The sequence below is a fragment of the Ogataea angusta genome, assembly GCF_019207475.1.
Source record: "Ogataea angusta isolate 61-244 chromosome Unknown 61-244_NODE_9_length_489604_cov_89.567313, whole genome shotgun sequence".
Classification (NCBI taxonomy): Eukaryota; Fungi; Ascomycota; class Pichiomycetes; order Pichiales; family Pichiaceae; genus Ogataea; species Ogataea angusta.
In genome coordinates, this window is record NW_025065223.1 from 272,889 (window position 1) to 297,530 (window position 24,642).

At 57.5% G+C, this 24,642-nt stretch overlaps 15 protein-coding genes across 15 annotated transcripts; 10 read left to right on the top strand and 5 right to left on the bottom strand.

Annotated features, from left to right (window-relative positions):
- Positions 1-23: 23 nt before the first annotated feature.
- Positions 24-1,661, bottom strand: KL928_004325 (uncharacterized protein; the record flags this gene model as incomplete). Its single annotated transcript, XM_043205011.1, has 1 exon — positions 24-1,661. One exon carries the CDS (start codon positions 1,659-1,661, stop codon positions 24-26), a length of 1,638 nt encoding a protein of 545 aa, XP_043058392.1.
- Positions 1,662-1,774: 113 nt separating this feature from the next.
- Positions 1,775-3,817, top strand: KL928_004326 (uncharacterized protein; the record flags this gene model as incomplete). The annotated part of the gene is made up of 1 exon (XM_043205012.1): positions 1,775-3,817. One exon carries the CDS (start codon positions 1,775-1,777, stop codon positions 3,815-3,817), a length of 2,043 nt encoding a protein of 680 aa, XP_043058393.1.
- Positions 3,818-4,038: 221 nt separating this feature from the next.
- On the bottom strand, positions 4,039-4,437 carry KL928_004327 (uncharacterized protein; the record flags this gene model as incomplete). Its single annotated transcript, XM_043205013.1, has 1 exon — positions 4,039-4,437. The coding sequence occupies one exon, from the start codon at positions 4,435-4,437 to the stop codon at positions 4,039-4,041; it is 399 nt and encodes a 132-aa protein (XP_043058394.1).
- Positions 4,438-4,977: 540 nt separating this feature from the next.
- On the top strand, positions 4,978-5,265 carry KL928_004328 (uncharacterized protein; the record flags this gene model as incomplete). Its single annotated transcript, XM_043205014.1, has 1 exon — positions 4,978-5,265. The coding sequence occupies one exon, from the start codon at positions 4,978-4,980 to the stop codon at positions 5,263-5,265; it is 288 nt and encodes a 95-aa protein (XP_043058395.1).
- Positions 5,266-5,278: 13 nt separating this feature from the next.
- On the bottom strand, positions 5,279-6,076 carry KL928_004329 (uncharacterized protein; the record flags this gene model as incomplete). Its single annotated transcript, XM_043205015.1, has 1 exon — positions 5,279-6,076. The coding sequence occupies one exon, from the start codon at positions 6,074-6,076 to the stop codon at positions 5,279-5,281; it is 798 nt and encodes a 265-aa protein (XP_043058396.1).
- A 34-nt stretch (positions 6,077-6,110) lies between these two features.
- Positions 6,111-7,598, top strand: KL928_004330 (uncharacterized protein; the record flags this gene model as incomplete). The annotated part of the gene is made up of 2 exons (XM_043205017.1): positions 6,111-6,121; positions 6,191-7,598. The coding sequence occupies 2 exons, from the start codon at positions 6,111-6,113 to the stop codon at positions 7,596-7,598; spliced, it is 1,419 nt and encodes a 472-aa protein (XP_043058397.1).
- A 377-nt stretch (positions 7,599-7,975) lies between these two features.
- Positions 7,976-8,929, top strand: KL928_004331 (uncharacterized protein; the record flags this gene model as incomplete). The annotated part of the gene is made up of 1 exon (XM_043205018.1): positions 7,976-8,929. One exon carries the CDS (start codon positions 7,976-7,978, stop codon positions 8,927-8,929), a length of 954 nt encoding a protein of 317 aa, XP_043058398.1.
- Positions 8,930-9,425: 496 nt separating this feature from the next.
- Positions 9,426-10,295, top strand: KL928_004332 (uncharacterized protein; the record flags this gene model as incomplete). Its single annotated transcript, XM_043205019.1, has 1 exon — positions 9,426-10,295. The coding sequence occupies one exon, from the start codon at positions 9,426-9,428 to the stop codon at positions 10,293-10,295; it is 870 nt and encodes a 289-aa protein (XP_043058399.1).
- A 119-nt stretch (positions 10,296-10,414) lies between these two features.
- Positions 10,415-12,572, top strand: KL928_004333 (uncharacterized protein; the record flags this gene model as incomplete). Its single annotated transcript, XM_043205020.1, has 2 exons — positions 10,415-10,949; positions 11,098-12,572. 2 exons carry the CDS (start codon positions 10,415-10,417, stop codon positions 12,570-12,572), a joined length of 2,010 nt encoding a protein of 669 aa, XP_043058400.1.
- Positions 12,573-12,579: 7 nt separating this feature from the next.
- KL928_004334 (uncharacterized protein) lies at positions 12,580-13,560 on the bottom strand (the record flags this gene model as incomplete). Its single annotated transcript, XM_043205021.1, has 1 exon — positions 12,580-13,560. One exon carries the CDS (start codon positions 13,558-13,560, stop codon positions 12,580-12,582), a length of 981 nt encoding a protein of 326 aa, XP_043058401.1.
- A 64-nt stretch (positions 13,561-13,624) lies between these two features.
- KL928_004335 (uncharacterized protein) lies at positions 13,625-15,598 on the top strand (the record flags this gene model as incomplete). Its single annotated transcript, XM_043205022.1, has 1 exon — positions 13,625-15,598. One exon carries the CDS (start codon positions 13,625-13,627, stop codon positions 15,596-15,598), a length of 1,974 nt encoding a protein of 657 aa, XP_043058402.1.
- Positions 15,599-15,620: 22 nt separating this feature from the next.
- On the bottom strand, positions 15,621-17,963 carry KL928_004336 (uncharacterized protein; the record flags this gene model as incomplete). The annotated part of the gene is made up of 1 exon (XM_043205023.1): positions 15,621-17,963. One exon carries the CDS (start codon positions 17,961-17,963, stop codon positions 15,621-15,623), a length of 2,343 nt encoding a protein of 780 aa, XP_043058403.1.
- A 190-nt stretch (positions 17,964-18,153) lies between these two features.
- On the top strand, positions 18,154-21,060 carry KL928_004337 (uncharacterized protein; the record flags this gene model as incomplete). The annotated part of the gene is made up of 1 exon (XM_043205024.1): positions 18,154-21,060. One exon carries the CDS (start codon positions 18,154-18,156, stop codon positions 21,058-21,060), a length of 2,907 nt encoding a protein of 968 aa, XP_043058404.1.
- Positions 21,061-21,083: 23 nt separating this feature from the next.
- On the top strand, positions 21,084-23,159 carry KL928_004338 (uncharacterized protein; the record flags this gene model as incomplete). The annotated part of the gene is made up of 2 exons (XM_043205025.1): positions 21,084-21,300; positions 21,478-23,159. The coding sequence occupies 2 exons, from the start codon at positions 21,084-21,086 to the stop codon at positions 23,157-23,159; spliced, it is 1,899 nt and encodes a 632-aa protein (XP_043058405.1).
- Positions 23,160-23,262: 103 nt separating this feature from the next.
- KL928_004339 (uncharacterized protein) lies at positions 23,263-24,639 on the top strand (the record flags this gene model as incomplete). The annotated part of the gene is made up of 1 exon (XM_043205026.1): positions 23,263-24,639. One exon carries the CDS (start codon positions 23,263-23,265, stop codon positions 24,637-24,639), a length of 1,377 nt encoding a protein of 458 aa, XP_043058406.1.
- Between the last annotated feature and the right edge of the window lie 3 nt (positions 24,640-24,642).

Consider the following 24,642-nt stretch of genomic DNA (forward strand, 5'->3'; position numbering starts at 1 on the left):
GATTCACCGAGCCAGGAGCATACTCATCCTCTACCGGCGTCCATAAACGATTCCTGCTTGAGCAAGCCTGTCAGTTCATCCAGAACGTGGCTATTCTGGGAGTTGAACACCCTGAGTCGTGTGATCAGATCGTCCTTGGCAATGTTGGTGTCGAGAGCTTCTGGTTGCTCGTTCTCCTCCTCATTGTCTTCGTCCTCACGCGGCACCAGGCCTTTGTAATCGTTGAATGGAAAGCTGGTCCTGGCCATTATCGCTTGCACTTTGTCAACGTCAAAGCTTTTCCCCTTATCAATACATTCCAGCTTGTATTTTATAACTCCGCGGATTCGACACACCGTTACCCAATCGAGCCAACCCGTGGCTTCCAGACACTGGTCCTGGATCTGGGCTTCTTTCAGGATCTTCCTGACGTCCTCGTCCGCCATGTCGCCAATCTGGAACGAAACGGCACACGTAGGGTTCACTCCGTCGTAGAATAGCTGCTTGGGCACTTTTCCTATACCGAGCTGGCTGATTTCGGAGCTGGGGTCGTCAAACTCGGCCTCGTGGCTTGCTAACGTCGGCGGCACCACAAGCGGTTCCTCGCCCGCCTCCACCATTCGCTCCATCTCTGTCATCGTGAACGACTTGCTGCTCATTCTGAACGCTTCCACCTGATAATCTACAGCTTCTTTATGCTGCGTCGGATCGTAACCCAGCTTGATGTACGACTGTCGCCAAGGGCCTTTCTTGGTGGTGAAGGCAACGTATGGCAGGGCAAACCTCAATTGAGGTCGCAGACGCGCCGGAAGCATCCAGCTGATATGTCTTCGTAGCCAGATTGGTTTCATGTCGAATAATTTTTTCAGGATCTCGATGCAACGCAGCAGACTGAAGGCTGGAGAATCCGGCACCAGCCGCTCCAAACCGCGCTCCTTCAGACTCTCTACCTCCTGAACACACCTGTCCAGCTCTTTTTGGAGTGCTGGATTGTACGAGGTGGGCACTTTTTCTCCCCAGTCCACAAATATAGTGTGCAGCTTGACACTGTCACGGGTCAGCTCTCCGTTCTCGTCTATTAGGAGGTTTCCGACGTATCTGTAGTTATACGGAATGTCCACGCGCGCGTACCTGACCAGCGGCGGCAAATCGAGGTCTTTGTTTTCGAACTTGGACTGCACCTCATGGTCTTTTTCAATGTAGTCTGCAAACTGCTTAATTTTCTTGAGATCGGCTTTTCCAACAGAGTCCAGGAACTGGTTTGTGAACGGCGAGTTCTTGTGCACAGTCTGAAAGTCGGCAAGCTGGCGGAATTTGTACGTCTTGTTGAGAATCCCTTCCACGCTGGAGCCGTACGTAATGTTATTTTCCTCGCATTCTTTCAGAGCTGCCTGCACGTTGTAGTCGTGTTTTTGGAGCACTTTCTTGGGCAGGCGCAGTCTCATCAGCATGTTCTCGGTGGTGTCGCACTTCTCAGAGGATACAGGATGCGAATACACGTCGCCCGGCCGTAATTTAAGCTCGAGTCTCATTTCTGGCTCGATAAAACACTGTGCAATTTTCTCTGGCCCGCCCACCATGGCAATCGCCCTTGGCACGTTCTTCACATTTAGCGGGTACTCAATGGAGAGGTAGCTGGTAACGTTAAGCTCGTATCCGGGCGCGAGCTCATTGAATGGCATAGCACGACAAACGGTTTATTTATCTACGGTATTTACTTATTTTCTTCACCGCCTCCTGCGCCACACAAAACACAAAAATTTCGAAGGCAAGCGTAAAAATAATCAACAGAAGCATGTCTACCGAGATAAGGCGCTCTTCGCGAAAGACCAAGGGAGTGAATTCCAGACTTGAAGATATCGACAAGATAAGCGAGCCTACGCCACGTCCAAAGAAACGGACAGCGAGCTCGAAAGCCAATGGGCAGAAAAAGAAGCAGCGTAAGAAGGCAGTGAAGGTGCCCGAAAAAGAAGAGGTGCGCTGTCTGCCGTGCGGGTCCCACGATCTGAACTACGACGAAGACGAGGACGAGCGCGGCGTGATGATTCAATGCGACAAGTGCGAGACGTGGCAGCACGCAAAATGCATGCTTGGAATAGACAGAGAGGAAGATTTACCGGATAATTACGTTTGCAACCTGTGCGACCCAGAAAACCCCAAGTACCAGGACTTGCAGCTTGCATTGAGCCCTGACGACTACTATAAAGAGCGGTTCCCGGACAGAGTTGACGAAATTGACGACCAGGAGGAGGAAGACTTCGAAGACGCGGGTGCTGTGTACGAAGAGAGCGACGAGGAGTACGACGGGAACGGCGAAAAAGAGGAGGAGGACGATGCGGACGAAAAAGAAGACAGCGACGATGCAGACGAGCCAGACGAGCCAGGAGACCTCGATGAGCCGGAAGAGAAGGTCAGGAAGCCCGTGCGGAAGCCGCAGAAGGTGGTTCGCAAAAAGGTGGACAGAAACAAAACGAGACAGTCTGTGGTGAGCCAATTTGCAAAAAAGCTACAAGGCCACATTCCGGACGACCACAAATTACTCGAAGAGATGGACGTGAGCAGTGCGGCGGAGGAGATTGCCAGCGGGCTGGAGAACGCGCTGTTTGAAGCGTTTCCGCCTCCAAACAAGCGGTCCGAGTCCATGTCGCCAGGGTACCTTAACAAATCCAGAACATTGCTTTTCAATCTCGACAAATCCAACTTGGGTGACAAAGTGCTGTCTGGCCAGTATACTTACGAGCAGATTGTGCATCTGACGCCTGAGGAGATGATGCGGGACGATTACAAGGAGTTTGCCGATGCAGTGAGAAAGCAGAGCATCAATCAATCGGTGATTACAAACACTCTGGAGAAAGTCAAGATCAAGCGGACCCATAAGGGAGAAGAGATTGTGGAGGAAGACTACCAGTTTGACGACATTGACTCGAGAACGGCTGATGAGTCTCGTCTGAACGAAATTGAAAAATTACAAGAGGAGAAAAGACTACAAGATCAAGAGAATGAGTCGAGTGCTTCGCCTCCTCCTACGGCCAATCTGAACGCCAACATTATGACCACAATTGGTAACGACTTTGACGACGAAGATCATGGACAAGACCAGACTGGAGACGGGCCTGAGGAGACTTTTGACAACGACGATGATTTCGACAAGATTCTAAACGGAACAAAGGACGTGGTTCCTACGCCGCCCGAGTCTCAGGCCGTCGTCAACGACGACGAGGAAGACTACGATCCAGCACGCAACTTTGACGTCGACGAAACGCTCTGGAACGGTATATTGAGCTTTGCTCCCGTCGCAGATGTGCAGACGACCATCAGGTTCCACTCTGCCTCGACATTAGAAAGCACCGAGGACAAAGTTGCCAAGGCGCGCAAGATCGTGACCGACTTTGTTGCACGCCATAACCGACTTGACATCGAGGGACGACTGGACGCTCAGAAAGCAGTTGGCTACCTTTGGGAAATTATAAATACTAGAGACTTGTATTTAGTGGAACTAGTTCCATTTGAATCTCCACACCTCTCGGAATTCGAAAACCAGCAGACACAGACACAATTCAGAAAACTATGGGAGTACTTCAACTCGCGCAACAAATACGGGGTCATTGCTTACAAGCCCGCGTACGTCAAGGACAGCTATCTGGTTGCATTAGACACTACAAGAACAGAGCAGGAGGGATTACCAAAATACTTCAGCCACTTCAACATGACCAGTCTCCACGGTGCCCGCGAGCGTCTGTTTGCCGTGTTTGTGGCGAAAAAGGATCTCTCGGCAGCACCGTCCGGCGCAGCAGCGACAGCCAACTTGGACCAGATCCTGAGCGGACTGGCGGCCTGATCACGTGACGTCGACTGGAGGCCTGCGGCGCCGCCTTTCTTACAACTGCTGTACAGCCAAAGTGCGTGTCTGGATACGCACGCATTTTGTCCATACTGTAAACTACCCTGTATACTCAATACCAATTGCTTCAGTTATTTAATTAGTGAAACCGTTGTACGTGAAAGCCTGTCCAAAGTTTCAAGGCTATAGCTTGTTTCTATTTCGACATATATGCTGGCTTAGGCCTTGGCAATAGCCTTCTTGACAGCGTAGTTTCTCTGCTTCTTCAACACCAAGACTTGGAATCTTTCAAAGTCTGTGAGTTGCGATCTTCTTTCTCTTTGGGCGATCTTCTTGGCCCACGAGGTCTTGGCCCATTTGGCGTCGATGTCTGCAGCAGTCCATTTCTTAGAGACGGTGGCGGTTCTTGCGCCTCTTGGAAGGCCTTCGAGGACCAATGGGGTCAAAACGGTCTTTCCGAGGGAGATGGATTGTCTTTGGATAGCTGGACCATCAATGAGGACTCTCTTTTGGTCGATGATCTCAACGATGGTGGCGAGCTTGTTGTTCACGAGAACGACTCTGCCGACTTGGACGAGTCTCCAGTTGGAAGCCTTGACGCTGGTTTCAGTAGACATCGTAAGGTATACTATCTGAATATTAAAATTGTTTTCAAATTTTTCAAAAACTTTGCAGAGTGAGGTGTGCGGAGGGAGCGCCTGGGACGCTGCACAGAAACTGGCGGGCACTTTTTAAAAATTACTGGGAGGTGTGAGGAGTCCCCTGGTAGAACCCTTTGAGACATCACGTGACACACACACACATAAATAATCCTGTCTATAGCTTTCAAGTACCTCAGCTTGTATTTTCTCAATCGTATTCTCCAGCCGGTGTTTCCATCAGTCGAAGCTACTCCGACTCACCAAACGGTAAGTGCAACTGTGATGACCGATAATTTGCGTTTGAGAAATAGACGTCCCGGAACACGCCTAGTTCCATCAAGGGAGTCTATATACCATGCGACAACTTTCTTAACTGAGATTGTGCTAACGCTTAGGCATCTGAGTGGCAGTTCACGTGCTGAGCACTATAGCGTAATGGATCGATCGAGATCCATCTGACTATTCTATATAATTGTAGGTATCTTACTTAAGCAGAATGATTTTTTAAGCAAAAACATGTCCCGTGCTGCTGGTATCGAGCAGGAAAACGACTCCCAGTTCAACCTCCTGGCCAGCAAAATCTCTACGTTCAAGAATGTAGCCAATGACATTAACAACTACGCGCAAGAGGACTCCACCACGCTGTCTAACGTGTCCAACGCCATGAACGCGCTGTTTGAAAACGTGAAAACAACATCGTCCAAGCTGGGCCGCGTGGTCGCCAGCAAACCGCAGACGTTCCGCATGGTGGTGGTCGGAGTGCTGGGCTTCTTCATCATTTACACGTTATTGAAATTAATATGACTAATAAGCTATTTCAGTGTCTTCCCCCAACAACGTCCTGGCCAAGTTTATAGTTTCCAATGGCATCTCCCCATCTGACTTTCGAGCGGTTGATCGGCAGCTGTCTTCTCAGGTTTTTGAAGAGGTCCTCGTTGAGGTTGGCGAACTTGCTGAAAACGGCGGTCTCGAAAACGGTCTCGGCCTTGGCTATTGCGTCCACCACAGAGGACCCGACCTGCTCGCTGATCTTGGTTCCCGAGTTCAAGATCACGTTTCCGTCCTCATAGTAGTGGATTTTGACGCGGATTTCCCCGGTCAGTTGTTTGGTGCCCGAGTCGTATTTGTAGAACGATTGCCATCTTCCGTTGTAGAAGTTTGCGTCGTTCATATTTTCGTCCACAATCACAAAATAGAAAACTGCCGGGACGCTCTCGTCGGCCACAACGAGCGACTTGTAGAACGTCGGATAGTGTTTGGCGCAGTACGCGGCCAATTCCTTGTTGTAGCTCTCGACCTCGGCAGAAGCTGGGGTCTGGCCGGCTTCGACGTCTATCACCTTGAGCGCGTCGAAATCGTAGTCATAAGTGATGTTGAGCACCGGGTCGTAGAATTTGACGCCCTTCTTGTTGTATTTCGAAACCAGCGCAAAATCGTCGTCGTTTATCTTGACGAGCTTGAAGTCCTTATTGAGATGGAACTGTTCCAGGTTCTCAGCAATGATCCTGCGCGAGTCTTCCTTGTTTAGCAGTATTTTGATGTCATTGATAAGGTTCAGGTTGTTGCCCGGAGGCGCGTCGTCGATCATCGACGCAACGATAGATTGCAGAGACATGCTGACTACTTTTTTGATGTGCTATCATATCTATATGGGACATCCGTGCACCAAGAGAGAGCACCGAAGGGGCCCGCCAGGACGGTGACTGCCAGAGCCCCTGCTACGCTCGAGAGGCCAGCCGCACAGGCTCAGACTGACCGTTTCATGTCCGCGCAGAGACCCGTCTGTAGCACAGCCCGTCGACCAATATTCAGTCAGCCTCAGACCAGATATTTGTGCGCGCCAGATTCTTTCTTTTATGTCGCAGCTACTTTTTCAGCTCCCGTTCGAGCTGCAGCAGGCTGTTTTGGAGTACGTGGGCTCCAGGATCCTTGTCCAGCTGCTCAGCCACGGGGTGTTGCACGAGCCCGCGTTCCAGGCGCTCAGAAAGGGGATCGTGCTGATTCCCCAGGAGATCAAGCGATCCGACATGTGCAAAGTGGACATGTCGATTTTGAGCGGGTCCTTGGACTATGCGCGGCTGAAGCGGTACATCCGGGCAAACGGGGTGTGTCTGATGTATGTGGAAATATACTGGAAGCTGGACCTGTCCAAAATCGAGTTCGTTTTGGAAAATGCTGCAGGAATCAAAATCGGGTGCTCGTATCTCGAGGAGCTGTATGTTTTCCGCAACGGCAGGTATTTGGACAAGGTGCGGTCGCTGAAGGGGCTCATACTGTGTTTCGGGCTGTCGAAACTCAACACAAGCAAGGACGTCCTGTCGCGACTAACGCATCTATCAGAAATCGATATCTGCACGAGCTCCACCATGTACCACTCCAGAGAATACGAGAGAATCCTGGAAAACATCATCCGCATCAACCCAAACATCGACACCGTCAAGCTGCGCATTGACACGCTGATCTCCACGCCGCTGCCGGCGTATCTGCAAACGGTCAGCAAAATGAAAATTAAAAAGCACATTAGTATAAATATGAAGGACCGGTCACTGCTCGGAGCGACCAACGAGCGCTCGGGCGTGACGATCTTCGACAGCATTTTCTCCGCCATCAAGACTATCGGACTGGAAAGCATATACGAGCTGGACCTGTCGTTGAAAGAGGAGCTCGATGCGTCGCATCCAGACTTGTCCTGGCTAGATAAAATGCACAGCCTGAAAAGTTTATCGATCAAGGTGGTAGGCGACAAAACGCAGAGCTGCGACTATGTGATTGGGCTGGAGAGCAGGTACCTGACGTCGCTCACGGTCAGCGGGACGCTGCTCACGCAGAGCGGCATCGGGTTCTGCAAGCTGGAAAACCTGAAAGTTCTGACATTTTCGAATTGCACGTTTTCCACTACAGCCTCAGCTCTGCTCAACACGGGCTTACCTAAACATCTGGAGAATTTGTGCCTGACTAACTGCAAGCTGGACTGGCACGAGGTGACGTTTCCCGACCAGCTTGGCAAGATCTGTGTACTGAACTCCAAGCTGATCGAGTTTTCGCTGGCGGTCCGCTCCCGGTTCAACATCGTGCCATTGCTCTCGGAATTTATCAAAATCTACCATCTGGACCGGCAGTGGGCGGGACGAGCATAGTGTGGGTAGTCAATACATAGAGAATAGCAGCTTATCTGGCTTTGGGCAACAGTGGCACACCTGTTCAAGGAGATATACATTTCCGTTTTAGGATAACACGGGTCGTGGAAAAAAATTCTCTGCCGTAGCCACAGCAGATAAGCACAGGGAGCATGGGAGGACTATTGCAAGGGTAATTAGCAGGGGGGCACGACTTGGGAGGAAAAGTAGGCAGGAACAATAGGGCGTGACAATAGCGGACATTGTACTTTCGTCCAATGAATTTCATGTAACGCTCCATCGATTGTTTGACAATCGGTTATATTAATCTGCCTTTGTGGTGACAGTATATCAGCATTCCGATAAGCCTTCCTTCCAAAAAGTTTTCCAGGAACTTTATGGACCAACCTTCGTCTTCCGCAATGGCCAATATCTACAGCTATCGTTCTGAACTGGACAATCGCCAGGGCAGCTCGGAATACCGCCATTTCGAACCCTTCCTATCCTCATCCCACGAGCTCATAGACCCTATCCAGTATGAGCTCATGCCAGAGCTGGTCTCTGATGTCAGGGTGCTCCAGCCGGACTTCTCTGCTGAGCTGCAGGACACACAGCTCTCGATGGAGTCGCCGGTCTCGTCGTCGTCGTCGTCGGTGTTTGACGTTCCACACTTCCCCAATTTCACCTTCACCGAAATGGACGACTACAAGTTTGGCGGGTACCAGGAGCCCGCCAAACCACAGGACATTGAGCACGTGTTCCACACGCACAGGGAATACGACAACGTCGAGACTATAAATACGGTGGAGCTGACCAAGCCCTTCGCCACACAGAAATACGCCAGCAGCTCGCCTGTCCTCAAATCGCAGAAGGACGAGGACCTGGTCGACACCATCGAGACCCGCGAGGCTGGCGAGCCCCAGGACCAGTCGCCAAAAAGCCTTTCGCTGGACTACGACGACCGCAAGAAGGATAATAAATACAAGAAAATCAGCGACTCGAGGCTGTCGCTGTCGCAGCTGTCGCACGTTCTGCAGCTCCCAAACGACATCCAGGAGACTGCGAAGCGGGAGAAGCAGATCCTCAACATTTTCAAAAAGGACCTTAATTTCCCGCTGGGAGAAAAAACATGGATTAGAGACACCCCTGCAGAAGAGAGACAGGCTCTGATCGAGAGGCTGTGGAAGCTGGTGGAGATGAAGTACCAGTACGGCTACTCGAAGGAGACGCTGGCCATCGTGATTCGAAGAGCAAGCTACTATCTGATGCAGGGGAGACTGAGAAGAGAACGGAGGCTGGAGAAAAAGAAGCACGGCGAGCTGCCTTGGAAACGCAAGTCCAAGAGCTACTGAGGGTCCCAGTTTACATTGTTTGTTCGGTGGTATTTGTATTTTCCTGAGCTAGTTTGGTGAATTCCAATTCCAGAAATTTGTAGCAGGATATTTCCTATAATAGCCGATTTTTCTCTTTTGGAGAACGGCATTGTTGGCCGAACAATCCCACGTCGTAAATCGAAGCTGGAGAAAAAAAAAAACAGACACAATATGGTGACACAAATGTCATCTGCTTGTAGAGCCCCGCAGCCGCAAGGGTCTAGGCCTGGCCCAGAATAGCCGAGTGTGAAACGAAACTTTCTAGACCGACCCATTATTTCCTCCCGCGTCGAGCCGCTCGCTCTAATGCGCAAGCTTGTCCCTTTTAATATTTGGCCCGTATACACTCGACATGAAAGAAACTTTTCCCTAGAGAGCAAAGAAGTCGACTGATCTATAAAAACACAACGTTCCCGGTTGCCGAGCAATTTATGCCATTTCACATATAACACCCTCATTAGCACCGTTCCTTTCCATGAGCACCCAAGGGGAGAACCACAAACCACTGAGTTTCCGGCGATACACGTCGAGCCCCGCCAACAAGCGAATAAAGCTCCCGAAACTCGAGATCGACCCGGTCCACATCCACGATCTCGAAGACCAGTTCCGCCACTCGAGTCTCGAGCCCAGCCGGGACCCGTTTCTTGCGTCTCCGTCCGACACATCGACCTCCGCCAACTCTCCCTTGAGAACCCCGCCGGACGAGCAGTTCACGTACGCCGCCAACAACATTTACGATTGCCTTCTACGCCGCGACTCCACACAGTCCATCAGCCTCGGCAGCCTGTGGTCGCCGGAACTCGGCCCGCACAGATCCTTCACCACGCTCTCCTCGCCCGCAAGCAATTTCTATAGACATTCCGAGCCGAACCCGAACAACAAGCAGCCGAGGATTTCTGGCGAGGTGCTCACGCCAACGTGCGACGCAGCGCCCAACGAGTACAAGTTCTCGCACGACCAGGTCAAACGGCTCATCCGAGAGATCCACGGCGTCAAGTACGTGCACGAGGACCTGCCCATCCCGACGTCCATCAGAGAGGAGGACGAGGCCATCAACGTTCTGGGCCAGCTCTCTGCGGCCAAGCTCAAGGGCCTCAACCAGATGAAGATCATACAGTGGTACTGCTGCCAGTGCGGCAAGAGCTACGGCGACCTGGACCACTTTGTCGTGGAGCGCAGCCAGCTGAAAAACGCGGGCCCCAACGTTTCTGACGACGAGTACTGGAACTGCATAGCCGACCAGCTGCTCGCGAAAACCATCAATCGGTTTGATTGCAACCGGTGCAATCACATGATGTGTCCCTACTGCATAAAGGCTCGCCTCAGCGACTTGCTGAACAAATGATGACACCTCGGTTTTGCTAGCAATTTTAATTTCCGCCCAGGGCCCGGCTTCTGGGTGTGTACGACACACTGGTTTTTTAGCATACTTTTAATATTTATTTAATATTCCCTATAGAGAATATGGGGGGTTTCGATGACGACGACTTGCACGACTACGAGAACGAGGACTTGGGGTTTGACGAAGACGCGTTGAACGACGACGAGTACGACCAGCTGTACGACGCTCTTCCCAAACTCAAGGCCCTTGCGAAGAACCACCAGGTCGACGAAAAGACGTTGAAAGAAATCCTCTGGAATAATTATTTTAGCATAGACGACTCCTTCGAGGAGGTGAAGCAGAACTACAAGCGTGAGTATGGCGAGTACGTGCGGGCGGTCCCTGACGGTGGTCCCAGTTGGATTCTAACAATTAGAACGGCCAATGTCGAAACTGGAGCTGCTGGCACAGCAACGCAGAGAGCGCACGGGCCTGCGCGGGCTCAGGAGCGAGGGCAGAGACGGCTTGTCTGGTCTTCTCGGGAGGGTCAAGGAGACGCCGAAACGGGAGAGGGCGAGAAGGTCCCGGCCGGCTCAGGTCGACCAGGGGCAGAGTTCTGCTCCAGAGAGCGACGAACAGAAAGGCCCAGAGATTCAGAACCCGGAGGAAATCGAGCCCGTTCGTCTGCTTCCTGCGCTTCCCGCCACCACGGAATTCAACATCCTGACCGCCTCTCCCTCCAGCCTGATTTCTCTGCTGTTTGTGCGCCCCACAGGGCCTGCGTTGCCGATGCCCCATATCAGTCTTTATACTAACTCCGATCTAGCGAAGAAAGCTGCTGCGAATTTTGAGAAGCCGGGCCCCGACGACCGCAAAGTGGAGAGTCTCACAGAAAAGGTGGCCAAGATCAAGATAAAAGAGCCCAAGCCGGCGGCATCGAAGCCAAAACAGAAAATCGATATCGACGCCGAGCTGGCCAAGAAAAACAGCAAGCCGAACCTGTCTTTTGTCGTGATCGGCCACGTCGACTCCGGCAAGTCCACGCTCATTGGCCGGCTGCTGTACGACCTGGGCATTGTCGACTCCAAGACGCTGCACAAGCTCACCAAGGAGAGCGGCGCGATGGGCAAGTCGTCGTTCTCGCTCGCGTGGATTATGGACCAGACGCAGGAGGAACGTTCTAGAGGCGTCACCGTCGATATCTGCCAGACGCAGATCGAGACACCAAGGCAGAAGTTCACCATTATCGACTCTCCGGGCCACAAAGACTACGTTCCGCAGATGATCAACGGGGTGAGCCAGGCCGACCTGGCGGTGATGAACATCGACGCAAACTCGTTCGAGAGCGGGTTCAGCAACCAGGGCCAGACCAAAGAGCATCTGACCATAGCGAAGAGTCTTGGTGTCGAGCGGTGTGTGGTGACGGTCAACAAGCTGGACGTTGCGCAGTGGTCGCAGACGGTGTACGACGCGATCTGCAGCCAGATCAGACAGTTTCTGGTCGACGAGCTGGCGTACGACGCCGCGAACCTCGTTTTCGTGCCGACGTCGGGGTTCCTCGGCGACAACGTTGTCAGGCCAAGCAAAAATCTGGCCTGGTACACAGGTCCCACGCTGATGCAGGTTCTGGAGCAGGAAAATAGAGCAATCAGTCACGTTGTGGACAAAAAGTCGCCCTTTGTCATGGTGATCAGCGATATCCAGGAGCCCAGCAAGAACGACGAGCTGGTGGTCAGCGGACGCATCAACTCGGGCATCATCCAGCCCGGCGAGAGCGTGAGCATTTCTCCGAGCCAGGAGGTGGGCGAGGTGGCCTCGATCTCGATCACGGCGTCGAGCGTCGGGTCGCCGGTGATCAAGCACGATCTGCAGAAGCTTGCGCAGGAGGGCGAGTTTGTGGAGCTGAAACTGAAAAAGCTGGCGTCGCGCGAAAATGTGAAAGTCGGCGACGTGGTGACGCTCTCGTCGAACGTGCTGCAACCGGTGAAAAAATTCAAGTGCGAGCTGAACCTGTTCAACATCGAGCGGCCGCTTCTTGTGGGCACGCCGTTCGTGCTGTTCAAGAACGGGATCTCTGTGCCGTCGCGGCTGAGCGAGATCGAGTCGATAGTGACGAAGGACGGCCGGAGCAAGAAACGGCGCCATCTCAGCTCGAACAACACTGCCGTGGTGGTGGTGGAGTTGCTCGAACGAGAGCTGCCGCTGGTGACGATCGCCCAGGACCGCAAGCTGGGCCGCGTCGTGGTCCGCAAGGACGGGCTGAGCATCGGCGCAGGGAAAATCCTCGAGCTGGTGGCATAATATTTCGTCACAGTATATAGTCTATAACCAGCAGCAGAAAGCTGAGAACTAGGATCAGGTAGCTGAGGTTCTGGCCCGACCGCTTCGCTCGCTCGTTCGCCCTCACCAGCTGCGTGTTGCCCATCTTGAGGTTGGCCACGGTGTCGTCCTGGTGCGAGCTCAGGACGGAAATGGCGTCGTTCTGCAGATGCAGCTGGAGGTTGATCTCGTTGATGACCGAGGATATCTCGAGCATGGACTGCTCGATCTGGCTGACGCTCTCGATCTGCGCGCTCTTCATCTCGAGCAAAATCGACTCGTTCTCCTGCGACAGCTGCTGCAGCTGCTGCTGGTCCAGCCCTGCGGCCAGCTCGCTGTACTCGCTGGAAACGGCCTTTTCCGCCACCTCGTGGTCCATTGGCTCGTACGACTCCCGCTGCAGGTACGTGCTGGCGTTGAGCGTTGAGCGCGTGAGCTCTTTTTTCCGCTCCATGCGCCGGCTGCTGATGGAGACAAAATGCGCAGAGATCCTGGTCAGCCGCAAACCGAGCGACTTGAGGATGTTGGCGCGGATCTCGATGACTGTGTTGTTGGCGATCGTGACGCTCTGGCCGTACTCGCCCATCGTGAGCAGGTTCCGGCCGAGCTCCTCGACGGGGTTGCTGGCTTCGAGCTGTCTGTTGAGCAGCTCGGCGTACGTTCGCAGGTTCTCGAGTTTCTTGTTCAGAATGCCCAGCTGCACCTTGAAATTCGTGTCGATCTCGTCCTTGTCGGCCTCGGACAGCTTTTTTGAGTGGCTCAGCAGGTAGTCTGTCTGGATCTCGCTGATAAACGAGCCCAGCTGGAGGATCATGGCGTTGAGCCTGATCGAGTCCTGGAAAAACGTGTTCCCCGCCGTGAGCTTGCTGTGGCGCGGCGGCTGTTTGCGCGGCGGCCGCGGGTCGGGCAAGCGCAGCTCCTGCTCGTAGATGGCGACACACTTGTGGAAAAAAGGTGTGTGGTCAAACATGCAAAATAAATGCAATTACACCTTGCGCCAAAAGTGGCAAACCGATATTTTTATTTATTTATCCATGAACCATTTCGAAGAGGAAAACGTCTGGAACGACGACGCCGCGCCGGGCGCGGGCCAGGGCGTGAGCGTGCTGTTTAACCCGGACGACAACCCGTACGCGAGCGAGTTTGGCGGCGCCGACATGGACGAGGTCGACTTCCGCACAGAGTCGAACATCTACAGCGAGCTCACCGACACGATGCGGTCGGTTTATATCGGGAACGAGCAGCCGGGAGAGACCGCGGAGCGGGCCGACGATGGCGACGAGCCAGAGCCGGCGCAGGAGCGTGCCGAGGACGCAATTGACGAGACGCAGCAGGCGCAGCAGATCGAGCAGGCCAAGCAGAAGAACAAGCAGCTGCTGTCGTCATTGGTGGCCGGCGAGGAGGAGAACAGCTCGTGGGCGCAGTCGATTCTGTCTGACACGCCGAACGCCGACGAGCGGCTGTTCACGGCCGGCAACGGGGGCCCGTTGGACGCCGTTCTCGACTTCAGTGCTCCCAAGTCGCCGCCGAAGATCAGCGACGACCAGCCGAGGCCCGAGCCCGTGACCTCGCCCAACAAGAAAACCAGAGTGTTCCGGCCGCGCAGGGCGCGTCGAAAGAGCGCAGACACCGCCAATGCGGCCGATCCGCTGTCCACCAGGACGGAAGAGTCCCAGGCAGAGTCTGTGGAGTCGAGGAAGAAGAATCTGATTGCGGCGGCGGACAAGCCGCTCTTCGATATCAAGAAGGACGCGAGCCCCGTGAACCCGTCGCTCAAGACGCCTGCGACGCCGGAACCAGCAGAACATTTCGAGATCATCGTTGGCGACCCGGTCAAGGTTGGCGAGCTCACCAACGCGCACATCGTGTACTCGATCACGACGAAAACCAAGTCGAGTCTTCTCAAGAGCGAGACGACGACGGTGACCCGGCGGTACAGGGATTTTCTGTGGCTGTACAACCAGCTGATGAACAACCATCCGGGCTACATTATTCCTCCTCCGCCGGAAAAACAGGCGTACGGCCGTTTTGACGAGAAGTTCATCGAGAACAGACGGCTTGCGCTGGAGAAAATGCTCAACAAGATCGCCCGTGTGCCTGTTTTCCAGAAAGACTACGACTTCATAGTGTTTCTGCAGAGCGAGCGGTTTGCGGCCGAGTCGAAAGAGCGGGAGTTCATATACTACCACGGCGGCAGCGGCGGCGACGAGCAGTCGATCGGCGGGGGCGACGACGGCGCAAACGACTATTCGGCCTCGTCGATCATCAACACGGCCACGGGCGGCTCGAACGGCGGGTTTTTGAGCTCGCTGATCAGCATCAGCACGCCGAAATACGTGGAGAACGACCAGTTCATCATCGAGAAGCAGAACTACGTCGAGAGCCTGGACCAGCAGCTGCGGTCGCTGTCGAGAACGCTGGACCTGATTGTCGAGAAGCGCGAGGACGTGATCACGTCGATGGACGAGCTGGTCCTGATAATCCAGGAGCTGGCCGATCTGGAGATCAACGCAGAGCTGAGCGAGCTGTTTGCCAACTACGAGGAGCTGCAGTCGAAGGTGAAGGAGCTGCTGGAGCGGACAAACCTGCAGCAGATCCTGACGCTCGGAACGACGATCGACGAGTACATCCGGACGATCGGGTCGATCCGCAACTGTTTCGAGATGCGGTTCAAGCTGTGCACCAGCATTGTGAATCTGCAGAGCCAGCACTCGAAAAAGCAAAAGAACCTGATCAAGTTCAAGTCCCGGAACCACAACCAGCTCGACAAGATCAGGAAGTACGAGGACGAGCTGACCAACATGGAGAACACGATCGCGCGGCAGGAAGAGTTCAAGACAGAGTTCAACAGGAATTTCAAGCGCGAGCTCGACAAGTTCGAGTTCGAGAAGGTCGACGAGTTCCGCAGCACCATCGAGATCTACTGGGAGGGCTTGATCGAGAGTCAGAAAGAGCTGATCGAGCTGTGGGAGTCGTTCTACGATAAGTGCAACTTCCAGGATGAATAAAGTTAAATATAATAAACATGCATCAGGCCAGCAGGACCTCCCAGTCCCACTCTTTCATGACGGTGCTCCAGTGCGACCAGCTGCCGACGCGCTCGTCGTCGTCATCGGGCGGGCCGTCGCCCCCGTGGACCGCCTCGCTGATTTTCCGGCTCAGGCTCGCAAACGAGTCGTCGTCGTCGTCGTCGTCCGCGCCGTCGCTGCGCGACTGCTGCGCCTGCGCTCTCTTGCGCCGCACAATGTCTTTGCGCGTCCACACCTCCTTCACCACCTCCAGCGCCCGGTCGATGCTGCCCAGCCACATCTTGGAGCTCAGCAGCTCCCAGCGGGCCTTGACCCACTCGCGCTCCTCGCCGGGCTCTGCCTCGCACGACGCCACGAGCAGCGGGAAAATGTGCGTCACACACGTGCGCGACGAGGTCGGAATCGACGCCAGCAGCATCAGCACTTTCTTGGCCAGGTTGTGCGACGACTTGGACGGCACCTCTGGCACAGCCTGGTGCAGGTACAGCAGCGTCGAGTACCGGTACGCCTCGGCCGTCGCGACGGTCGACGCCAGGTCGAACAGCGGGTCCTCCACCTGGTAGTTGCGCAGCGCCGGCGGCCGCCAGCGCTCCAGCTCCTGCTTCAGCTGCACAGCCTGTGTGATTATGCTCAATGAGCTGCGCGACTCCTTGCGGACTCTCTGCACCAACGACGCCACGTTGCCGATCACCGGGAACAGCTTCTGCATCACGCCGAGCAGCGGGTCGATATCCTGCGCCGAGTGCGCGTGCGACGCTTCGAACCGCGCCACGAGCGCGTTGAAATCGGTGGCTCTTTGCTTGCCCGGCGTCTCGCCGCCGTCGTCGTCGTCGTCGCCGTCGCCCGACGCCGTCATGCGCGCCAGCACGTCGAAGTACATCCACGTGTTGAACAGAAACCTGAGGTCGCTCTGCTCCGGCGCCTGCTGCGCGCCCAGCAGCCGCGTGATCATCGTCCGTGCTCCGCGCAGGTGCCCGATCCCCGTGGTCACGTGACGGTCCCACGCCTCGCTCATGGCGAGCGCGAGGCACGCGGCGAGCGCCACGTCGGGCGGGATGGTTTTGTCGCTGAGGCCGTGGACGAGCTCGACGATGGCGTTTTTCATGTGCGTCATGCCCTGCGACCGCAGCTGCTGGTCGCCGCGCGCGAGATGGAAGCACGCCATGGCGCTCACCGCGTTGCACACCACGGGGTACTCTTGGGTCATGGGCAGGAACAATGTGCGCCACGGGTTCTCGGACGGCCCGTTTTTGATCGACATGATGGCGCTGGTGTACGTTTCGTATGCGCCGAGGATCTTGAACGTTTTGTCTTTGATTTCGATGGCTCGCGGGATGGAGCTGGGCGAACTTGTGGTGAGGATGTGGTGCGGCGCCAGCGCCGGGCGGGTTTCGGGGCTCGATGGGTCCGAGCGGTCGAGACACGTGAACGCGCTCACGATGTTGCAGAAGACGGGCGACGCCGGCGTGCGCTCGTCGTCCAACGAGGCCAGCGGCGACATGGGTGCCAGCGGCGAGTTTCCCGTGCGGAACACCGAGCTATATGTCGGGCTGGCTGCCAGCTGCTGGTACTCCTCCATGGCTGCCGGGTTCTTCTCCAGCTGTGCCAGCAGCTTGGGCGAGTCGAGCCGGCCCTCTGGCGTGGTGACGCTGTTGAGCAGGTCGTAGAGCACGTTGCCCGGCACGAAACGCGATTCTCTGGGTAGGCAGTCGTTGTAGAGACTCAGCGAGAGTCCTGTGTCGCTGAACGCGGGACTTTCGGCCAGCAGCGGCGAATTACCACCGAGCGGAGCGTGAGGCAGCACGCTTTCGTCCTCTTGTTTGATGGCCGGCTCGTCCTCGCGTTTCTCCGGCGTGGCTGCAGAGTGTACGGACGGCGTTCTGGCCGCAAGGTCGGTCAAAGTGGACGCGATCGACGACGCCAGGTCCGGGTTGCGGCCGCTCGCCATGAGAGCGTTGGCTATGGCGATTTCCTGGGCGGATTTTCCCGTCACCGACAGCGTGGCGGCCTCGAGCGCCTTCTGGATCACCTCGGAGGGCAGCTGGCGCGCGGCGGCGGCGTCCTGCTCGGGCCCTGGGGCCGGCTCGTCGGCAGACTTTGTGTCGGGCAGCTCCTCGGAGGATTCAGAGCTCTTGCGCGAAGCGCGCGTCGACGTCTCGAACGGCGCTGTCTGAGTGAACCCCTTCCACTTGAAGCGGGTCTGGTACCCGCCACAGACGATCTTGCGGCGAATACAGTTGGCACACGCTGGCTTCTCCTCGCCGCACTTGAGCCGCTTCTTCTTGCACGTGATGCAGCCGTTTCTGGACTTGTGTCGTTTCGCCTTTTCGTTGGTGGACGACATTGCTTGCAAACACAAGACAAGACCCAAATAGTTTGCCAATATTCAACAATCGACAGCCTGTAGAAATGTCATAGATTACTGATAAGAGCCGCCTGCTGAAACGGGAAATTTATTCCACCGCGCGAGCTCGGGGAAAATAAATGTTCGGGCTGTGCAAAGAAAAAAAAATATACGTGAAAAATTGTATTCAATGAAGTCTGTGTGCCAGGTCGGGCCCGTGTGTGCCCTGACCGTTTTTGTGGACAGGTTCTTGTTTGCCGGCGAGGGACCGAACTTGGTGGTGTACGAGATAGCCAGTGGCAGGCAGATCGCGTGCCGGCCGGTCTTTCCCCGCAACAAGATCCATGGAATCAGTGTTTTTGGCCCAGATCTGCACTCGGCTCAGCTCTGTGTGTGGGGCGGCCGGTCGCTGGCTATATTTGCGTGGCGGCAGCTGCTGGAAGGAGACTTTGATCAACTGACGATTGGCGACTGGATCAAGAACGCACAGTTCTCGCTGGACGGCGCCGTGGTGTACTGTCTGCACTCTCACAACGTCGTGGCAGCCGTCGACGTGGCCAGACTACGGCTTCTGGAAACGCGCGATTGCGGCGAGAAAAGCATACTGTACACGGGGTGTCTCCGAGTGCTGCCCGACAGGGTGCTGGTGTGTGCAGGGACCGTCATGGACGGCATTCTTGTGTGGAGCTACGACGACTGCCAGGTGGTGCACAGACTGCGGGGCCACATGGGCTCGATTTTCGGGTTGTGCACGAGCGCCGACGGACGCTGGCTCGTCAGCTGCTCGGACGACCGGTCGATCAGGGTGTGGGATGTGTGCTCGGGCGAGCAGGTGGCTACCGGCTGGGGCCATGGCTCCCGGATTTGGTGGCTGCGCATCTACGCGGAGGCAGAGGGCGAATTCGGTGTTCTCAGCGGCTCTGAGGACCTGACGTGCCGCACGTGGCGGTTCGAGCAGGGCAGCGCGGCGCTGGAGCCGGTCGGTGTGTTTGAGACGCACACTGGTCGCAACGTCTGGAGTGGCGCAGTGTGCGATGCTCTGGGGCTGGGGTTCAGTGGCGGTGCAGACGGTGCAATCACGGTCAGCGATCTGGCCGAGCCGCGGCGCGAGGGGGCCGTCAGCACGGCGTGGACGCTGGCGCAGATCGCCGAGCAGACGGGCGCGGCGTTCGCACGTGACGAGATCGTCAAGGAGTACTACGACACGGGTACGGAGCTGGTAGCTGCTACCAGCGGCGGGAAGGTGCTGCGGCTGCGGAGCGGTTTGTGGGAGCTGGTTGTGGCGGATACGCGGTTTGAGAAGTTCTCGCTGGTGCGTGGGTTTGACACTGGCGTTGTGCTGATTGCGAACAAGACGGGCGATCTGCTGATTTTGCAGAATGGTAGCATGGCGGAGCAGAAAATCAGGTTTGAGCGCGGCGTGCTGAGCAACGTGCTGACAGTGACGAGAGACGGCCGGCAGTTTGTTCTGGCCGAGAGCGTGCTGGAGGAGCCGCTGGTGTTGCTGGAAATTGCGGAAACGGGCGTTGTTTCCGAGCGCAGACTGAGCAAGCCGGCGGGGAAGTTTGCGATGAGCGCGTTTGACGTGGACGTGGCGTCCGGCGCGGTGGTTGTGGGGTCGCGGTTTGCAACCCTGGCTGCTTTTCCGGGCGACGAGCAGCCCGCCGAGCCCCGTGTGTGGCGCAACTTCCTCAAAGGTGACACCGTCTCCAGCGTTGAGATTCTGGACTCTGCGTCGCTCGAGACGCTCGTGGTGATGAAGGACCGCGAGTACGGGGTTGTGCGGTGTGCGGGGCAGCTGCAACTGCTGCAGACAAACCGGCTCCAGCGCGGGTTTCTCGAAGGTGGCTATTTCGAGAACGGCGACCTGGTGCTGTACGGATTCCGCTCCGACACGTTTTTCGTGTGGAACGAGACGCGGCAGGTCGAGCTGCTGCGCGAGACGTGCGGAGGGCCTCATCGCCAGTGGAGCTTCCGGCGCGGCGGCCGCCACGGCCACCGGCTGTTCTACACGCGCAGCTCGAGCGTGCATTTCCGGCAAACCGGCGCGCGCACCGCGCCGGAAACCCTGCGCACCGGGTTGCACGGGCGCGAAATCCGGTCTGTGGCCGCGTGCAAGACCAGCACGGGGCACCTGCTTGTGACCGGGTCCGAGGACACCACGGTGCGCGTGTCGCGGCTCGCCGCCGACGGCAGCGTCGTCCCGCTCTGGTGCGAGCGCCAGCACGGCTCCGGCCTCCAGGCCGTCCATTTCGTCAACAGCGAGTATTTTGTCAGCTCCTCCGCCCGCGAAGAGGTGTATCTGTGGAAACTGTGCGACGAGAAGTACGTGCGGCTGCAGCGCACGATCCGGCCGCGCAGCAGCAACCCGGACACCAGGGTCATGGACTTCGACGCCGTCGAGGTGCGCCAGCACGGCCGCGTCGCCGGCTTTCTGCTGGCTTCCGTGTACTCGGACTCGAGCGTGCGGCTGTGGTACTACAGCTACGAGGAGAACACGTTCCGGCTGGTTGTGGAGGACGTGTACGCGAGCTGCTGCGTGCTGCGCGTGCGGCTCGTGGTGCTCGACGCGGTCTACGTGGTGCTGGCGGCCACCAACGGGTGCCTTGCCGTGTACAGGGCGGGCGACGGCGACGGCGTGTTCGGCGTCTGTGGCGGTGCCGTCGAGCTTGTGGCGGTGCCGCCGCGTGCACAGAAAGTGCCCCGGCTGGAGCGGCTGCTGATCAACCAGCAGGTCCACCAGTCGTCGATCAAGGCGTTCGACGTTGCCGTCGACGGCCACACCGCGCTCGTCGTGACCGGCGGCGACGACAACGGCATGGCGGTGTCGACGCTCGACTTTGCGGCCGTCGAGCTGGCCACCACGTACGTCGCCAGCACCGCCTCGTCGACGATCACCGCCGTGGTGCTGTGTGGGGCGGGCCGCGTGCTCACCACGTCCGTGGACCAGATGGTGCGCGTGTGGCGGGTGCCGCGGCTCGAGCTCGAGACCGAGCAGTACACCACGGTCGCCGACACCGGGTGTGCGTGCGTGGCTGGGGAGCTGGTGGTGGTCGGCGGAGCCGGGCTGGAGGTGTTCCAGGTAGACATAGAGTAAGCGTGTATTAAGCGTGTATTAGTATGTACAGAATAGACAGCCCGCAGTCACGCCTGTCTCTGCTTGTGTTTTGGGTTGGCCTTGCACAGGACATACAGTCTGCCCTTGCGTCTGGCCATGTAGCATTCCGAGCAGAATTTCTTGACCGACGTGCGCACCTTGTACGTTCTGACGAGGCCGGCGACGCCTGCAAACAGCGGCCGTGCGTTTCTGAGACCGATGGCCAGTTTCGAGAGCATAGTAATTCGCAATATTTTTTTTTTTTTTTTTCCTGATAAAACTAATTATTCCCGGCTCGAGGTGTTTACTTAATTATGGACGGCTGGCGTGAGGTAAGTATCTGTCCCCCCCTGCTAACCGCAGCTCATTAGCGTCCCGGGCGTCCGTGTGCCCAAGAGCCTGCCGCACGCGCCGCAGGACCACTCCAACAAGGTCGTCACCGCGCTGCTCTTCGACGACGCGCACGAGCTGCTCTGGCTCGGCGACTCGCACGGGTACGTGTACTCGTACGAGGGCCTCAAGCTGGCGCTGTACTGCTCGTTCCGCGCGCACAGACTGCCTGTGCTGCAGCTCCTCAACCACAAGAAGGGCCTTGTGTCGCTCGCGGCCGACGGCGTCCGGTTCGGCACAAAACAGGGCCTGACAAAGTACACCGTGGCGGCGCCGCCCGACGTGCAGTTCTCGTCCATGGCGTACACGTCCAACACGCAGACGGAGCTGCTCGTGGGCACGAGCGCCAACCTGCTGCGCATCGACCTCACCAGGGGCGCGGTGTCCGGCCGGCTCGAGTACGCCCATCCCGTGCAGTACATGCAGTCGAACCTGCGGTGCGTGGTGCTGGGGCGCGCGGACGGCGCGGTCGACGTGATGGACCCGAAGACGTGCGAGGTGCTCAAGTCGTGGAAGGCGCACTCGGCAGCGCTCTCGTCGATCGCCGTCAGAGACAACGTGCTGGTCACGTGCGGCTACTCGGTGCGCAAGGACCAGTACGTGCTGGACCCGCTGGTGAACGTGTTCGACCTGCGCAAAATGAGCCTCGCGCTGCCGGTGGCGTTCCCTGCGGGCGCTCTGCAGGTGCACCTGCACCCGAAGCTGCCGAACGTGGCGGTGATCCTGTCGAGCATGGGCCAGATCAACTTCATCGACGTTTTCGACCCCTCGCGCATCCACCTGTACCAGGCGGACGTGAGCGCGTTTGTGACGCTGTCGGACGTGTCGTCGACGGGCGAGTGTCTGGCCTTTGTCGACGCGCTGCAGACGGTGCACCTGTGGACGGACCAGCTGCTGCGGCCGCCCAGCTTCGCGGTGCTCTCGCAGGAGCCCGTGCGCGCGGCGCTGGACGCAGAGCCCGTGCCGCGCGAGAACGCGCTCTCGTTCGAGTCCGACGCGCCGTTCAACCTGCTCAAGCTGCCGCGCTACGAGTCGATGCTGCTGTCGGCGTGGCCGGCCGACATGAAGTTCGAGGTCGGCAAGCTGCCGCGCCCGATCGAGCCCGAGATCCTGCGCGACAAAAACACCATCAACGGCTTCGCCATCGCGCGCTACGACGCGCGCAAGTACGGCCCGCGCAACCGCGCCGCGCGCCACGAGCTGCTCACCGCGCGCAGAGACAACGACGCGCTGTTCCCCAAGTTTCTGAGCGAGCGCGAGGACGACTACGACGAAAACGAGGACAGGATCCGCGCGACGCGCGAGATGATGGCCAACGCGTTCGTGTGCACGCCCACGGGCAGCGACGTGCCCAACGCGTTCAAAAAGACAGACATCCTGTACAGCAAGTTCGGCGTCGACGACTTCGACTTCACGTTCTACAACGCGACGCAGTTCTCCGGCCTCGAGTCCCACGTCGACAACTCGTACACCAACGCGGTGCTGCAGCTGTACCGCTTCACGCCCGCGCTGTTCAACTTTGTCGTGCGCACGCTCGCCGAGGACGTCCAGTACGACGACTGCATCCTGGCCGAGCTCGGGTACCTCATGGACATGCTGGTCAAGGCGAACGGACGCAACGTGGTGGCCGCCAACTTCCAGAAACTGTTCAGCTCGCTGCCGCAGCCGCGCCAGCTGGGGCTGCTCAGCGCGGACGGCCGCGCACGTGACGACCACGGCCAGCGCAGGCTCGTGCACCTCTTCAACAAGTTCCTGCTCGAGCAGCTCGCGCGCGACGAGACACAGCTCTACCGCCGGCCCGTGCCCCAGCACATGCACCAGCTGTGCGGCATCGCCGCCCACACAACGCTGCGCTCGCGCTTCTGCTCGCTCGAGCACGTGACCACCGCGCACGTGTACTCCCTCGACCTGAACGTGCTGCCGCCGCCGCCGCTGGTCCCGGCCGAGTTCACGATCCTCAACTACCTGGAGGCCGCGACGCACAAGACGCTGCAGCACAGCGTCGTCTGCGACTCGTGCGGGGGCTACCACGCGATCGAGGCCGCGCTGCGCGTCGGCCGGCTCCCGCGCGTGCTGGTGCTGCACGTCGACCTCGACAACGAGCAGCTGAACGAGGTGCGCCGGTTCCAGAACTGGCTCGTGCCCGCGTTCTACGCCGCCGCGGGCCCGGGCAGGCCGCTTTTCCGCACGACCCCCGTGGCCGGCGCCGCCACGCGGTACGAGCTCGTCGGCTACGTGGCGCAGATCACGTCCAGAGACAACACCAGCCACCTCGTGACGCTCACACGCACGCCGCAGGGCGAGTGGTATCTGTTCAACGACTTTCTGGTGACCAGAATCTCCCAGGACGAGGCGCTGAACCTGACGTACTGGTGGAAGCGGCCGGTGGTGGCGGTGTACCAGGACCTTTCCGAGCGCGAGTTTGACTACGACGGGTGGAAAGCTGTGATCGACGACTCGATCCTGTACCGCGACCACTTCGCGCAGGGAACGCGCGAGGGCAAGGTGATCGAGTACGAGCTGTTGACGCGGGCCGAGGCGCCAAAGCCGGGCACGCTGGTAGCGATCGACGCGGAGTTTGTGCTGCTCGCGCCCGAGGAGTATCTGTTCCGCTCGAGCGGGGCCAAGGTGCTGGTGCGGCCGAAAAAAGTGTCGCTGGCCAGAGTCTCTGTGATCCGCGGCGAGGGCCCCAAGGAGGGCGTGTGTTTCATCGACGACTACATTCTGACGGACGAGTCGACGATCAACGACTACATCACGTCGTTCTCCGGGATCGAGCCGGGCGACCTGACGCCGGAAAAGAGCAGCAAGACCGTCGTGACGCTGCAGACGGCGTACCGCAAGATCTGGCTGCTGCTGAACCTGGGGTGCGTGTTTGTGGGCCACTCGCTCAGCGGCGACTTCCGCGCCATCAACATCCAGGTCCCGCCGCAGCAGGTGCGCGACACGGCCGAGCTGTTCTACCTGAAGCGCGAGAAACGCAAGCTCGGCCTCAAGTTCCTGATGTACCAGCTCTTCAACGACAGAGTGCAGACGGGCAACCACGACTCGATCGAGGACGCGCACTCGGCGCTGCGGCTGTACCGCAAGTACCTGGAGCTCAAGCAGGCGGGCGAGCTCGAGGAAACGCTACAGCGGATATATCTGGAAGGACAGTACTCGCGGTTCAGAGTGCCGTCGAGCCAATAAATA